The sequence below is a fragment of the Biomphalaria glabrata genome, chromosome 3, assembly GCF_947242115.1.
Source record: "Biomphalaria glabrata chromosome 3, xgBioGlab47.1, whole genome shotgun sequence".
NCBI lineage: Eukaryota > Metazoa > Mollusca > Gastropoda > Planorbidae > Biomphalaria > Biomphalaria glabrata.
The window spans coordinates 54,514,816-54,529,148 of NC_074713.1; the positions used below are offsets into that span (position 1 = coordinate 54,514,816).

General features: G+C 37.1%; 1 protein-coding gene across 3 annotated transcripts in view; it reads right to left on the reverse strand.

The window, feature by feature from the left end:
- Positions 1-14,333, reverse strand: part of LOC106054507 (potassium channel subfamily K member 16-like) — a 135,623-nt gene that overhangs the window by 57,456 nt on the left and 63,834 nt on the right. For all 3 annotated transcript variants that reach the window (XM_056022690.1, XM_056022689.1, XM_056022692.1), the window contains exons 3-4: positions 9,326-9,487; positions 459-631 (exon numbers count right to left, since the gene is read on the reverse strand). In XM_056022690.1, coding sequence (XP_055878665.1) covers positions 459-631; positions 9,326-9,487 — 335 coding nt within the window. The remainder of the gene's footprint in view (positions 1-458; positions 632-9,325; positions 9,488-14,333) is intronic.

A 14,333-nucleotide genomic window follows, 5' to 3' on the forward strand; every position in this document is an offset into this window, starting at 1 on the left:
GTAGGTATGTATATAATGCTATGCATGTGGTGGCTGAGTGGTTAAGCGCTCGGCTTCCGAACCTAGGGTCCTGGGTTCGAATCTCGATGAAGGCTGGGATTTTGAATTTCTGTCCAACCAACTCTAATGGGTAGATGACTTAAATTGGGTAAAGTAAAGGAGGTTGGTCATTAACAGTTGGCCACAGGGGGCAGATGACCCTCACATCATCTGCCCCATAGATCGCAAGGTCTGAAAGGGGAAACTTTACTTTTACTGTGTATGTATGTCCCAAATGAAAATCGATGCCTTTGACCAATCTTGATAAAACTTGAATGTTCCTTGGATACTAACGCATATAGAGTAATAAGAAAGATAAACGTAATCTTTGTTTGTTTGTTCTAGAATTGCTCTCCCTTTAATATCGCTTGTTCTATAAATATAAATAGATTTAAAAAAAAAAAAGCGCAGTTACTTACCTTTGATGAGTGGTGGCAGTAAGGGTTCTTACATTTACGCACTTTGGAAACACACGACGCCATCTTCTCTCCTATACCCCCCAGGACCAACAGTGTGAGAGGAATCCCGAAGACTGAATAGACGACACACACCGCTTTACCCTCCATGGTGAATGGCGCTAAATTACCAAAGCCTGCAGAATTGAAACAAAACATTTGTTAGGTCAGTGAAACAGAACAACTTATTTAACTTACCTATTGTGAAACAAAGCCTCTTATATACTAACATATTGAAACTAAGCCTCTTATTTAAAGCTTAGTAAAACAAGGCCTCAAATTTATTAGTTTACTGAAACGAAGCCTTCTATTTACTGTCCTATTAAAACAAAGCCTCTTATTTACTAGCTTAGTGAAACGAATCTTTTATTAACCAGTTTACTTAACGAAGCATGTTACCTACTAGCTTATTGAATTGAAGCCTCTTATTTATAAGCAAAGTGAAACGAAGCCTCCTATTCGCTACCTTAGTAAAACGAAGCTCTTTTTTACTAGTTTATTAAACGAATCCCGTTACTAGCTTATTGAAAATGAAGCCTTTTATTTATCAGCATAGTGAAACGAAGACTCTTATTTACTAGCTCAGTGAAACGAAGCCTCTTATTTACTAGCTCAGTGAAACGAAGACTCTTATTTACTAGCTCAGTGAAACGAAGACTCTTATTTACTAGCTCAGTGAAACGAAGACTCTTATTTACTAGCTCAGTGAAACGAAGCCTCTTATTTACTAGCTCAGTGAAACGAAGCCTCTTATTTACTAGCTCAGTGAAACGAAGCCTCTTATTTACTAGCTCAGTGAAACGAAGACTCTTATTTACTAGCTCAGTGAAACGAAGCCTCTTATTTACTAGCTCAGTGAAACGAAGCCTCTTATTTACTAGCTCAGTGAAACGAAGCCTCTTATTTACTAGCTCAGTGAAACGAAGCCTCTTATTTACTAGCTCAGTGAAACGAAGCCTCTTATTTACTAGCTCAGTGAAACGAAGCCTCTTATTTACTAGCTCAGTGAAACGAAGCCTCTTATTTACTAGCTCAGTGAAACGAAGCCTCTTATTTACTAGCTCAGTGAAACGAAGCCTCTTATTTACTAGCTCAGTGAAACGAAGCCTCTTATTTACTAGCTCAGTGAAACGAAGCCTCTTATTTACTAGCTCAGTGAAACGAAGCCTCTTATTTACTAGCTCAGTGAAACGAAGCCTCTTATTTACTAGCTCAGTGAAACGAAGCCTCTTATTTACTAGCTCAGTGAAACGAAGCCTCTTATTTACTAGCTCAGTGAAACGAAGCCTCTTATTTACTAGCTCAGTGAAACGAAGCCTCTTATTTACTAGCTCAGTGAAACGAAGCCTCTTATTTACTAGCTCAGTGAAACGAAGCCTCTTATTTACTAGCTCAGTGAAACGAAGCCTCTTATTTACTAGCTCAGTGAAACGAAGCCTCTTATTTACTAGCTCAGTGAAACGAAGCCTCTTATTTACTAGCTCAGTGAAACGAAGCCTCTTATTTACTAGCTCAGTGAAACGAAGCCTCTTATTTACTAGCTCAGTGAAACGAAGCCTCTTATTTACTAGCTCAGTGAAACGAAGCCTCTTATTTACTAGCTCAGTGAAACGAAGCCTCTTATTTACTAGCTCAGTGAAACGAAGCCTCTTATTTACTAGCTCAGTGAAACGAAGCCTCTTATTTACTAGCTCAGTGAAACGAAGCCTCTTATTTACTAGCTCAGTGAAACGAAGACTCTTATTTACTAGCTCAGTGAAACGAAGCCTCTTATTTACTAGCTCAGTGAAACGAAGCCTCTTATTTACTAGCTCAGTGAAACGAAGCCTCTTATTTACTAGCTCAGTGAAACGAAGCCTCTTATTTACTAGCTCAGTGAAACGAAGCCTCTTATTTACTAGCTCAGTGAAACGAAGCCTCTTATTTACTAGCTCAGTGAAACGAAGCCTCTTATTTACTAGCTCAGTGAAACGAAGCCTCTTATTTACTAGCTCAGTGAAACGAAGCCTCTTATTTACTAGCTCAGTGAAACGAAGCCTCCTATGTAGTAGCTTAGCGAAACAAAAAAGTGATTTAAAAATTTCAGATGCTCTTTTATACAAAAAAATAGGTCCTTAGATCTACGTCCAAAGGGCCTGGTTCAAACCCCCTGCGGAGAAGGAAATGGAGCGGCACTAAAATTTGGTTTGTTAATACCAAGTTGAACTAAATGCCATCCTGCTAGGGAGCCGTTCATTGTTGAACAACTCAAAAAGATTCTAACCTAAAAAAAAATCTAACAGAATGTTTGTTTTTTTTTCTATATTCCAGAACTAGGACCTTATTCAAGCTTTATTTAAACACAGCACTAGATGAGTGATTTACAAATTAAGGCCCGCGGGTCGAATCCGGTTATTTCAAACATAAAATCGTTGCAAAATTGAAAACGGTTACACCAATCATTTTATTGTCTCGTTAAAAGCAATATGAAATTATGGGTCAGTGTATTATGTGTGTTATATTCTTCTTAGTTTTATGAAGAAAAGTATTTGTAAATATACCTGATTATAATTAGGAATGAAAAGTTTGCATAAAATAAAAAAAAAATAGGATTATTACAAGTGAGTAGTCAAAGATAACTAGATTAACACTTTTAGTAAAACCACTTAACTAAGAGACACTCCAGTACAGGAGTTTACACAATAAAGTAAAATAATACATTAAAAGAAATTAAATCCATAATTTACAAATACTAAAACACGACATATTCAAATATTTACAAGCGAACGTAAAAAGGAAAATCTTGTTTTATATTGAAGGGCCAACTCATATAAGTGTAATACCGTACGTTATTACATATACATAGAACCAGGGTTAGCAGGGAGATCTCAAATCCTAATATAAATGTATGAGTCTGTCAATGTTGACGGGAATAGGGCAGACGATGCTAGTGCAGAAATGGAAAAGTGGTTTGAGTGCTGGGACAAGTCCCAAAAAGCCCGTGGAGTCTGGGAGCGCATGAGGCGCCCTGACCGCACTTCTTCGTGGTGGAGGCTGTCCAGGCCTGAGCAAGCTATTATAGCACAGTGCAGGACAGGCCACTGTCCTGTTGGCTCATATTTCTCGCGGCTATGGCCAAATTTCGATTCACGGTGCCCTCGCTGCGGGGAAGAAGAGGAAACCGTGCCTCATATTCTGTTTGACTGCCCCAGACTTGCTGATCTCCGTCTCGACAGGTCTGGGAAACCCAAAATTCTCGACCTGTATGGCGACATTCATGCACTACGCAAGACAGCAGGGTTTCTGTCCAGGGCTTTTGCAAGAGAGGATTTGAGCCTCTCAAGCCCTCACTCTAATGGAGTTTGATGATGATGATGATGAGTGCATACGCACTAAACAAACCAAACATTTTAAACACTGGAACCGAGCGAGTATGTTTATGTTAGTTTTTTTTTCAAAAGACAGCAACGCAAGCCCTAGCCTGGAACCCCCAAGGAAAGAGGAAGAGGGGACGGCCCAGGAATAAATGGCACAGCTATCTGGAAGCGGATGCCAAGCAGATGGGCAAGACGTGGGGACAGTTGCAGACACACACCCAGAAACGAGACGCCTGGAGGAAGCTGGTAGTAACTTGTGCCCCAGACGGGACCACACGCAGAGATGAGAGATTATGTTGTGAAGAACCTTAGTTTGACTGGTTGATATACACAGAAGACCCAAAGAGGGAAGAATGAACAAACAAACGAAAATACCTCTCTACCCAGAAGAAATGAAGAAAATATTAGAGTGTAGAATAAATGAGAATTGGGCAAGCTCACATCCCAATTACATATGATCTCCCGACAAAACCAACGCATAATTTTTCGACTCAGAACAGACACAACAGAATGAGACAACATATGTTCCGGAAGCTAAAAGTCGGGACTAGCGAAACCTGCATTTATGGAGCATCACCAGAGAATGCTAACCATGCCCTTCAAAGCTACATACTCTATCAAAAAGCCCAAACAAGATTCTGGCCCCAAAACCCTCCTACAGAAGAAAAACTATACAGACAACTGCCTGATCTGGAAACCACTGCGCGGTTCATCTCAGATACAGAATTACTGATCTGAACCCTACGACATGCAAAATGAGAACGAAGAAGAAGATTAACCGATTAAAATCGATATAGGAAGGTACATACTGACAGATTGACTCACAGCTAAGATTGATACGCAGCCTTGACATACTCAGATTGACACACTCAGCTAGACACACTCAGCTAGACACACTCAGCTAGACACACTCAGCTAGACACACTCAGCTAGACACACTAAAAACAACTAAGATTGATACAGCGACTGTCTGTAATGCTGTTCTGCTATTGGCCAACTTTTCACTTGACTAGACATAATGTACACGTCAACCATTTGTCACGTGATGACACACAGATGCCGAACGTGCTCTGCTCGCTAATGAGTTATTCATGATATTCCCCATTTCCCCATGTGTCTTTATTTAAACCAAACTCTCTCTGTTTCTCTCTTCTCTTTCTCTCTCTTTGTCACTCTCTCTCTTTTTTTAACCTTTCTCTTTTTCTCTTTCATTATTTGTGTGTAACTTTCTTTCATCTCTTTCTCTTTCTTTCTTTCCTCTCTATCACACTCTTTCTTACTGCTTGTCTATTTCATTTTCTCTCACTCTATCTAACTCTCCCTTATTCTCCCTTTAGATCTCTTTTTTACTCGTAACCAAGTACCTTAGAAAAATTAGTCGATTTATCTTTAGCATGGTCAGCATTTGCAACTACTCACTGTACATATATAATGTATATATATGGAGAGAGAGCTTTTTAAGAAAGGGTCTCGGATTGTAGATGCCATACACAATAGCAGCAGAAAGAAGGGTGAAAATGCAACGGCGCCTGGTGATTACAATATGCCCAACCTGTGACCGCAGTAGTGCATCAAGGATTGGCCTCTTTAGTCACACAAGAAGTTGCAAAGGGAAACGATCGTCTCTCGAGACTTAAAATGCCACATATATATATATATATATATATTATATATATATATATATATATATATATATATATATATATATATATATATATATATTATATATATATATATATATATATATATATATATAAACAGAGAGAGAGAGAAGGGGGTAGCTGTATATCAAGGATTGGCCTCTGAAGTCAAACAAGGGGAAAAGATTTAAATTGGTCCCCCCAATGCGCACGGGCGGCCACGGCCCCAGATAGATAGATAGGTAGATAGATAGATAGATAGATAGATAGATAGATAGATAGATAGATAGATAGATAGACAGACAGGTAGATAGATAGATAGATAGATAGATAGATAGATAGATAGATAGATAGATAGATAGACAGACAGACAGACAGACAGACAGACAGACAGACAGACAGATAGATAGACAGACAGACAGACAGATAGATAGATATATAGATAGATAGATAGATAGATAGATAGATAGATAGATAGATAGATAGATAGATAGATAGATAGATAGATAGATAGATAGATAGATAGATAGAGAGCTCAGACGTAAATGAGTATTTCAAAGAATTAGAACACATTGAAGAATACTGTAAAGATAATTTTTTATTATTAAATGTAAAAAAAAAACAAAGAAATGATAATCGATTTTCGTAGGGACAAGAAGGAAAATGATATTGTTTCTGTAGCTGGAGAGACTATTGAAATTGTGCAAACCTTTAAATACCTTGGTACTATCCTAGACAATAAACTAAATTGTACTGCAAATACTGATTATATCAGCAAAAAAGGGCAGCAAAGATTACGACTACTAAGAAAACTTTCCTCGTTTAATGTTAGCGAAAAGGCCTTGGCTATGTTTTATCACGCTCACATATGCAATATTTTAAATTTCAATATCACTGCCTGGTATGGCAATCTGAGCATTAAAAAGAAAAATAAACTTAATAGAATCCTAAATGCTGCTGGCAAAATCATTGGAAAAAAACAAACCCCATTTGGGCAGTTGTTTGAGACAAACATCTATAAAAAAGCTAACAAGATCCTCGAAATAAAGAATCACCCTTTGTGTCAGGATTTTGTGATTTTACAATCACAAAAGAGATACAAGACACCGATAGCAAAGACAAACAGTTCCCCTGTTCCCCTGGCAATCAAATCATTAAATAAGAACAATCTGGTATAAACTTTCTCACTTGTAAATTATGAGTGAGTCTGGTGTGAATGTACACTTTGGTTTCTTATATTTATAATGTTTTTTGTTTGATGTAATGCACAAATTGTAAGACAAATTTCCTTACGGATAATAAAGATTATTATTATTATTATTATTATTATTATTAGATAGATAGATAGATAGATAGATAGACAGCTGTGTATCAAGGAATGGCCTCTTTAGTCACACAAGGGAAAAGATCGTCTCTCGAGGAGTAAAATGCCACAGGCAGATACATAGATATAGATAGAGAGAGAGATATTTCCACAATTAGATCTATTTCCTTACTAGATATTGCTTGAATAAATAATCCGGTTTTTGTAAAAGGGGGGAGGGGAGATATCAGGTAAATTATTTATACGGTTAATGCATCACGCGATATAAGTTTTTTCTAAGTGGGGAAATTATAAGCGGCTTGAGTTTTTTACTTTCGTTTTCTAGCATTGAGATTGAAAGAGGTTGAAAAAAAATGGATGAAGAGCTTCAAACATGGAGGTACAGTCATAAATAGTAAACCTTTTGGTATATCTGGTGTAATGAATGCAGAAGTATTGCGAAGTATTTAAACAAGCCATTAAATAAATCTCTGAGCACTATTCAGCATCGTAGCATCAAATGTCTAAGCTCCTGTCGAGTGCAGCATAAAATGATATTGATTCTTTAGTTGGCAGTAGCGATCATTCAGTATGGCGTCCTTGACATTGTTCAAATTTGTCTTTTTTTATTTCCACATCTCTCCCACAAATTCTCTTGACGTATTCCCGCGCTTTTCAATCATATCGTCACCACATGTCTTCATATCGCTTTGTTTTCTTTTTTTCTCTTACTAATTTGTATTGATTAAAGAACGTAAACGGGAATTTACAAATTGAAGTACCAACAAAAGTAATGGCTGAGCGAATTTGCATGAAATCTTCTTTCGAGTTGTCCTTCCATTATCTCTAAGCTTGGCTTCCTTCACAGCAATGAACATGACCTAGTCGTAATTACATTCTTCATTTAGTAAATGGAAGAAATTGTTTTTTGGAAACGTTTAACTTCAAGTTTTTAAAGATAAGATTACACTTTCAAATTTATTTATTTACAAAATTTGAGCGATGCGGCAGTCATTGTGTGGCGCTTTCTCTTGAAAAAAAAAAAAGCTTTGTTTAAAAAAGAAGCATTTTTTATACCATTTTGCTTGGTTTCTTATAGTTATAATGTTTTTTGTTTGGTGTAATGCACAAATTGTAAGACAAATTTCCTTACGGATAATAAAGATTATTATTATTATTATTATTATTATTATTGTTGTTTTTTTATTCAGTCATTAAAATTCGGAAACTTAAACCAAATCGTGTTAAACAAGTTCTCCATCAGTAAAAATAGTCTAGGCTACTAATCGCTCGTGTTAGTAGCTCTTTAGTTTTTAACATACATTTAGTTGACCTAACAATTTTTTGAGCTTTTTCTTTTTTTTTCCCGCCATCGGTCATAAAAAAGTAACTTTATGTGTAGAATAGGACTAAAGGGATATATTTTAGGTTGACCAAGATTTCATTCCAATTAAGACAGTGATTTGTCTTTGAAATGTACTCCCCGCGTCCAATTTTCTATATAAATAAAAAGACATTGAGAATGAACTCTACGTTGTTGTTTTTTTTTTATATTCGACTTTCTAGAGTTCAATCGTATGTAAAAAAAAAAAAAAAAGTGTGTGTTTCCATTATGATTATGAAGAAAGGGAGCATTAATTGTTAGATGAAGAAAGGGAGCATTAATTGTTAGATGAAGAAAGGGAGCATTAATTGTTAGATGAAGAAAGGAAGCATTAATTGTTAGATGAAGAAAGGGAGCATTAATTGTTAGATGAAGAAAGGGGGCATTATGTGTTATATGAAGAAAGGGAGCATTAATTGTTATATGAAGAAAGGGGGCATTATGTGTTATATGAAGAAAGGGAGCATTAATTTTTATACGAAGAAAGGGAACATTTAATTGTTAGTCTTATAGAATAACGCAAGATAAGCGGCTCTGTCATAATCTATGTAAAGATAGAAAGGCGACTCCAGGATGCCAAAGTGTTTTTATTGTGATTCAAGATGCCCCCACTGTGGGAAAGAAGAGGAAACCGTGCCTCATATTCTGTTTGACAGCCCCAGACTTGCTGATCTCCGCCTCGACAGGTCTGGGTAACCAAAACTTCCCAACCTGTATGGGGACATTTACACACTACGCAAGACAGCAGGGTTTCTGTCCAGGGCTTTTGCAAGAGAGGATTTGAGCCTCTCAAGCCATCACTCAAATGGATATTGATGATGATGATGATGATTGGGAGTTTTTTAAATATCAGCTTATTTCATTTCATCTCAAGTTGAATTTGAAGTTGAAAGCTTTTTTATTTATTGCAATAATAGTTCACCAAGAAGTTATTCAAGTTAATGCAAGTTTATTCAAGTTTATTCAAGTTTTATATGTTGAAATATAATACACTTACAGCGGTTTAATAGTCCGCCAGCAGTTTTGGTGCTATAAGTCAACGACCATCAACAAGAGAGGATGACAAGGGCGCATTGGGTGGGGCGCTTTGAACAGGGGGTTGGCTACACCTCTGGGTATACTATATAAGCGTTATATCTGGTACTCACCTATGGTGGTCACCACCGACACGACAAAACCGAAGGCGCCGCTGAAGTCCCACCTGTCCAGGTGGGTCTTGTTCTCCACTACGTAGTAGACTATCTCGCTGTCCACGACAGCTTTTTTCAACAGGTCGTACAGGGCTGTTCTGTTCAAACAGCGGTGTGTTTCTGTGGATTACAGGTTGGTTAAAAGCTGTATCACCTATTCATTTAATATTGGGCATTCTACTTCATAAATAACTATCTCATCCACAGGGGCGTAGCTAGGAATTTTTTCTTGTTTGGGGGCCCGGGGGCTTGACCTCTTTGGGGACACCAGCATTTTTGCGTGATAATTAGTTTTTAATGTAAAAAACGCTCATTTTGGGGCCCCCCTTAAGTGGAGGCCCGGGGGATTTTCAAATTCTCCCCCCTCCTCCCCCACCCTAGCTACGCCACTGCTCATCCAGCCTTCCGATCAAAGTTGTTGAGTTTCATGTATTCTTATCTTATGGGAAAAACTACTTTTGAAAATATGATATAATATTTGATATTTTGGGGTTTTGGCACATCGGCACAATTTAGGCCATGTTGTGCCCATAGTATTGCTTTGATAATATAGAGGTGCGATAACTTTAATCGTATTTATGTGGATTACAAAGACCGCACCACAAACGAAGGGATAAGAAGCAGGATTTGAACAGCGATTGGACCCCAGGATGATCAGCTAACTACTGGAAAAAAAAAACGCAAACTAAAACTCTATGACCATATCATAAGGTCCTCAAAGCTCGCAAAAAATTACCATCAAGGAACAGTAGCAGGAAAAAAAAAGAAGAGGCAGACAAAGAAAGCGATGTGAAGACAGCATAAAAGAATGGACGGCCTGTTATTGAAAGAGATTCTCCCCAAGGCAAATGGATGATATCATGGAGAAAGATCTTGCGTGGTGCCCCAACTATCATACAGAGTAAAGGAAAGGTGAAGGTGAGCTGGCTCTACAGAGTATTGATAATGTTGACCTCATTAAGAGATTGATTGCCTCCAAAAATGTGATGAGATGATAGTCGATTCGCAGTCAATACTCACTGAGTGATCGATTTTACAAAAATACATTTAAAACTTGAGAATTATGAGATGTCCCTTTCTTTTCTCTCTGTATCAATCGTCTGGATTTTTAGAAAAAATACATTTAAAACTTGAGAATTATGAGATGTCCATCTTTCTTTTCATCTCTGTATCAATCGTCTGCCAATTTAAATCATTTATTGTTTTTTCTCTTAACCGGAGAGCGGGAATTTTTCGTTTCGAGTTATCGATTATCTGATTGAGTTATCGATTTTCTGATTGACTTGGAGAGATTCGATTGCACTGGGATTGGGCATGCGCGGGTGAAAACGAAAGTGGGTCTGTTTCAGACTCAATCATTGCACTGGGGCGGTCGCTGGGGCGTCTCTAGGGAGTCGAGAAAGAGGGTGGTAGTGTGTGTGTGTGGGGGGGGGGGGTAATCTCGGCGCGAAAGTGTTACATTGTTGACGGAAACGAGTGTCACTTCACGACGTTTTTGTGTTGGAGGCTATTCCTTTTTTTCCCGCCCTTTTTCTTCCGCCTCCATTGTTGGATGTGCGATGATCAATGCGACCTAATAGTGTGTGTGTGTGTGAGACTCAGTGTGAGTGGTTGTATTTCTGCGTGTGCGTGTGTGTGTGCGCTTGGGTTAGTGTGTTTGTTGTTATACAAGAGCACCTTAATTTTAAATACTTTTTTTTTTACAAAGCTTATAGCATCTCACTCTGTCTGTCTGTCTGTCTGTCTGTCTGGTAAAAAGTGTGTGCACGTTATTACTCCCACACCCATTCTCGTATCAAGCTGAAACTTCGCAAAATTATTCACCGGCATAGAAAAGACATTAATTTTTTAAAAATTAACTACTTAGTAAATTAACTACTGGTAATTAATTTTTTTATACCAACAAGGGAAACTAATCCTTCAGTATTTAAAGATATGGCTAAATTTGTTGGCTTTAGTTCCCTTAAATATTTGTAAGCGCTATTTCTCCCTCACGCATTCTCCGATCACGTTGATACTTGAAACAATTACTTATTGTACCAAACACAACAGGAATCAATGAACAAAATACCCAATTAGTCAATTATTTTGGTGTCAATTTATTATTCTGTTTGATATCGAATAAAGGAAAAAAATTGTGCAGTATTGATACATATACTTTTAATTACAACGCTTATATCAGCTCACGCTGTCTGTCTGGTCAAAAGATTTGCACACGTAACTTCTCCCACACCTGATCTCGGATCAAGCTGAAATTTTACACAATTATTTCTATTACCTGAGACAACACAAGAATCAATATTTAAAAAAAAATAAACAATTAGATTCTTGTTGTCAACTAAAATAATTTCAGGTCTTATCTTTTTTTTTTAATTATTTCTGATTGTTTTTTTTTAACTCTTTCTCTCCGTAATTATTTACCACATTCTGGTGGAATCAACGCTGGTATCGTCAGTTAGGAGAGAAAGAGTTAAGTGGTCTCACCCTGAAAGAGGATCCGCAGTGCTACAAGACATAGTGTTCTTTTTTTTTTGTTGCAATTATTTTGGTTAAGAAGATAAGATAAGAAGGTTATTTACACGGTAGATACATGAGTAGTTACAAATATTAACTATTATATTAACTCTGTGAGAACGAAGAAGAAGATTCAGTCTGGCACTAATTTTCAACACTTTTGTTGTTTTTTTTTAAGTTTTTTTTTCCATATTTTACTTGGGATTTCCACTTACATTGACACTGAATTCTTTTCTAAATTCTGGATAACAATATCACAAGCGTTACAGTCAATCTTCGTATCAACTTTTTATGGCCGGTTGTTTATAAATAAGTTATTAAAATGTATTTATATTTAAAAAATTGATTGACCTGAATTCGATGGCTAAGGCATCCTCAACCTTCCCAAGCAAACACGCTAACCACTTCGCCAGGGAACTGCTGATGAAACTAGGTTTTATAGTTATTTACAAACTTGTCTTTCTACGAACGTAAAGGGGACTAATTCCACTTATACCAACTTATCATTCAAGTTTCTTTCCATTGTTCGAAATACCAAACAAAATAAATAACTAGCAATAGTTAATGAACTAATTGGTATTTTTTTTTAAATTGATTTTTTTTTTGTCAGCTTCATCCGGAATTGGGTGTGGGGGTGGGAGAAATAACGTGGAGCCAAAAACATTTTTACCAGACAGACAGACGGACGGACGGACGGACGGACGTAGTGAGACCATTCGTTACAGAAGACCTGAACAGGTCAGTACGACGTGGCAATGAGCTATTGGTTTAAACTGCCCACAGGTTGTGACGTTACAGGTCAGTGTTCAGGCCTTCTTTAACAAAGGATCTCGGACAGAGTAAGTTGATATAAGCTTTGTAAAAAAAAAAGAGCTTGGCCCCAAAATATCATAGAGCCTATCAAATATTGCCATAAAGAACTGAAATGAAAAACAGCAGAATAGTCATTGATTGGAAATAAGATATTTTCAGCCGCAGGTATGGGAAGGAGGGAGATAACTCATACTAAAATTTTCAATAACAAAAAAGAAATAACACATAAGCCTGGGAACAGATCGACGGGCGTAGCCAGTATGTAATGTTAGTTATTTATAAGATGCAATAACATTTTAAGTTTTCATTTTTTAAATCTGTAGTATTGTACCAATTTAAAGTTGATTTCATCATATATTTATAACATCCTCATTGTACTTTATTCTATTCCACAATCATTCACTAAACTTTGTATCAAACTACTGTGTTTGATAGAGAATCCAAAATACATTTGTATCCGACGAAGTAGGCATTGCAAAACATCCATCCAGGACAACTGCAGCCTTGGGAAAAAAATTATTCATAATAATATAATTCCTTTAACGCCTCCAGCCTGTATACAATATAAAACAGAAAACTTAAAACAATTACGTGTAGTGTAAGGCAGAGCCTTGAGAAGTCCTGTTGGCTAATCAGTGATTGAAATTGATTCTTCAGTGATCCATGGGCAGGACCCTCCTCCTTTAGTGCAACGATGAGAAACTGCTGCTTTTACTGCTGCTTTTACTGCTGCTTTTACTGCTGCTTTTACTGCTGCTTTTACTGCTGCTTTTACTGCTGCTTTTATTGCTGCTTTTACTGCTGCTTTTACTGCTGCTTTCTTTGGAATTCCTTAAAGAAAATCGTCTGCAGTTGGAACCTTGGAGCTAATATCTCAGAAGAAGGAACCAAACTTAACCACTGGTCCGAATTACACAGACCACAGTAGCACTTGCAAAACTAAAAAAAAAAAAATCTGGATAGAAAAAGGCACAGCCCTCGACATCAAACTCAGACTGATGCTCTCCTGGTCAAGACCATACTCTTGTATTCTGGCGAATCCTCAATGCCGCTGAGAGGAGGATCCTAACAATGGAATTGAGATGCTACAGAAATATCCCATGTTTCACCTACAAAGATCTCATCACAAACGAAGAGATTAAAAACAGGGTTAATACAGGTTTTCGACCCCACGATGACCAAGTTTAAATTTATTTCTTTTTTGTTACTTTGAAAAATTTTAACGGTCAAACTACAGTTTTCTCGGTGTGGCCAACGAGCTAGTGACTCTTTTCTCAGCGATATACATCAGCTGTTAAAATTCTAGGTAAATCGTTAGAGACGTTTTTGTGAGATCCGTGACCATGTCCCAGGTTCTATGAAACTTGAATAGAGCTTTTCTATAAAGGGAAGCTCCTTTGTCAACATTGTAAATCAATGTAGGCCTATTAATTTTAAGTTGAATTGATTATTTTCTCTGCATAAGGAATACTGAAGTGGATTTAGGTTAATGACGAAATATATGGTTTAAACTCTAAACGAATGACATAAATACCGTGAATTCCAAAAAAAAAAATAATTAAATATAACTGTAAAAAGATTATGAATTTTATACCCAGCACGGCAAACACTCAACGTAAGTTCAAGGTATAGAGATGAT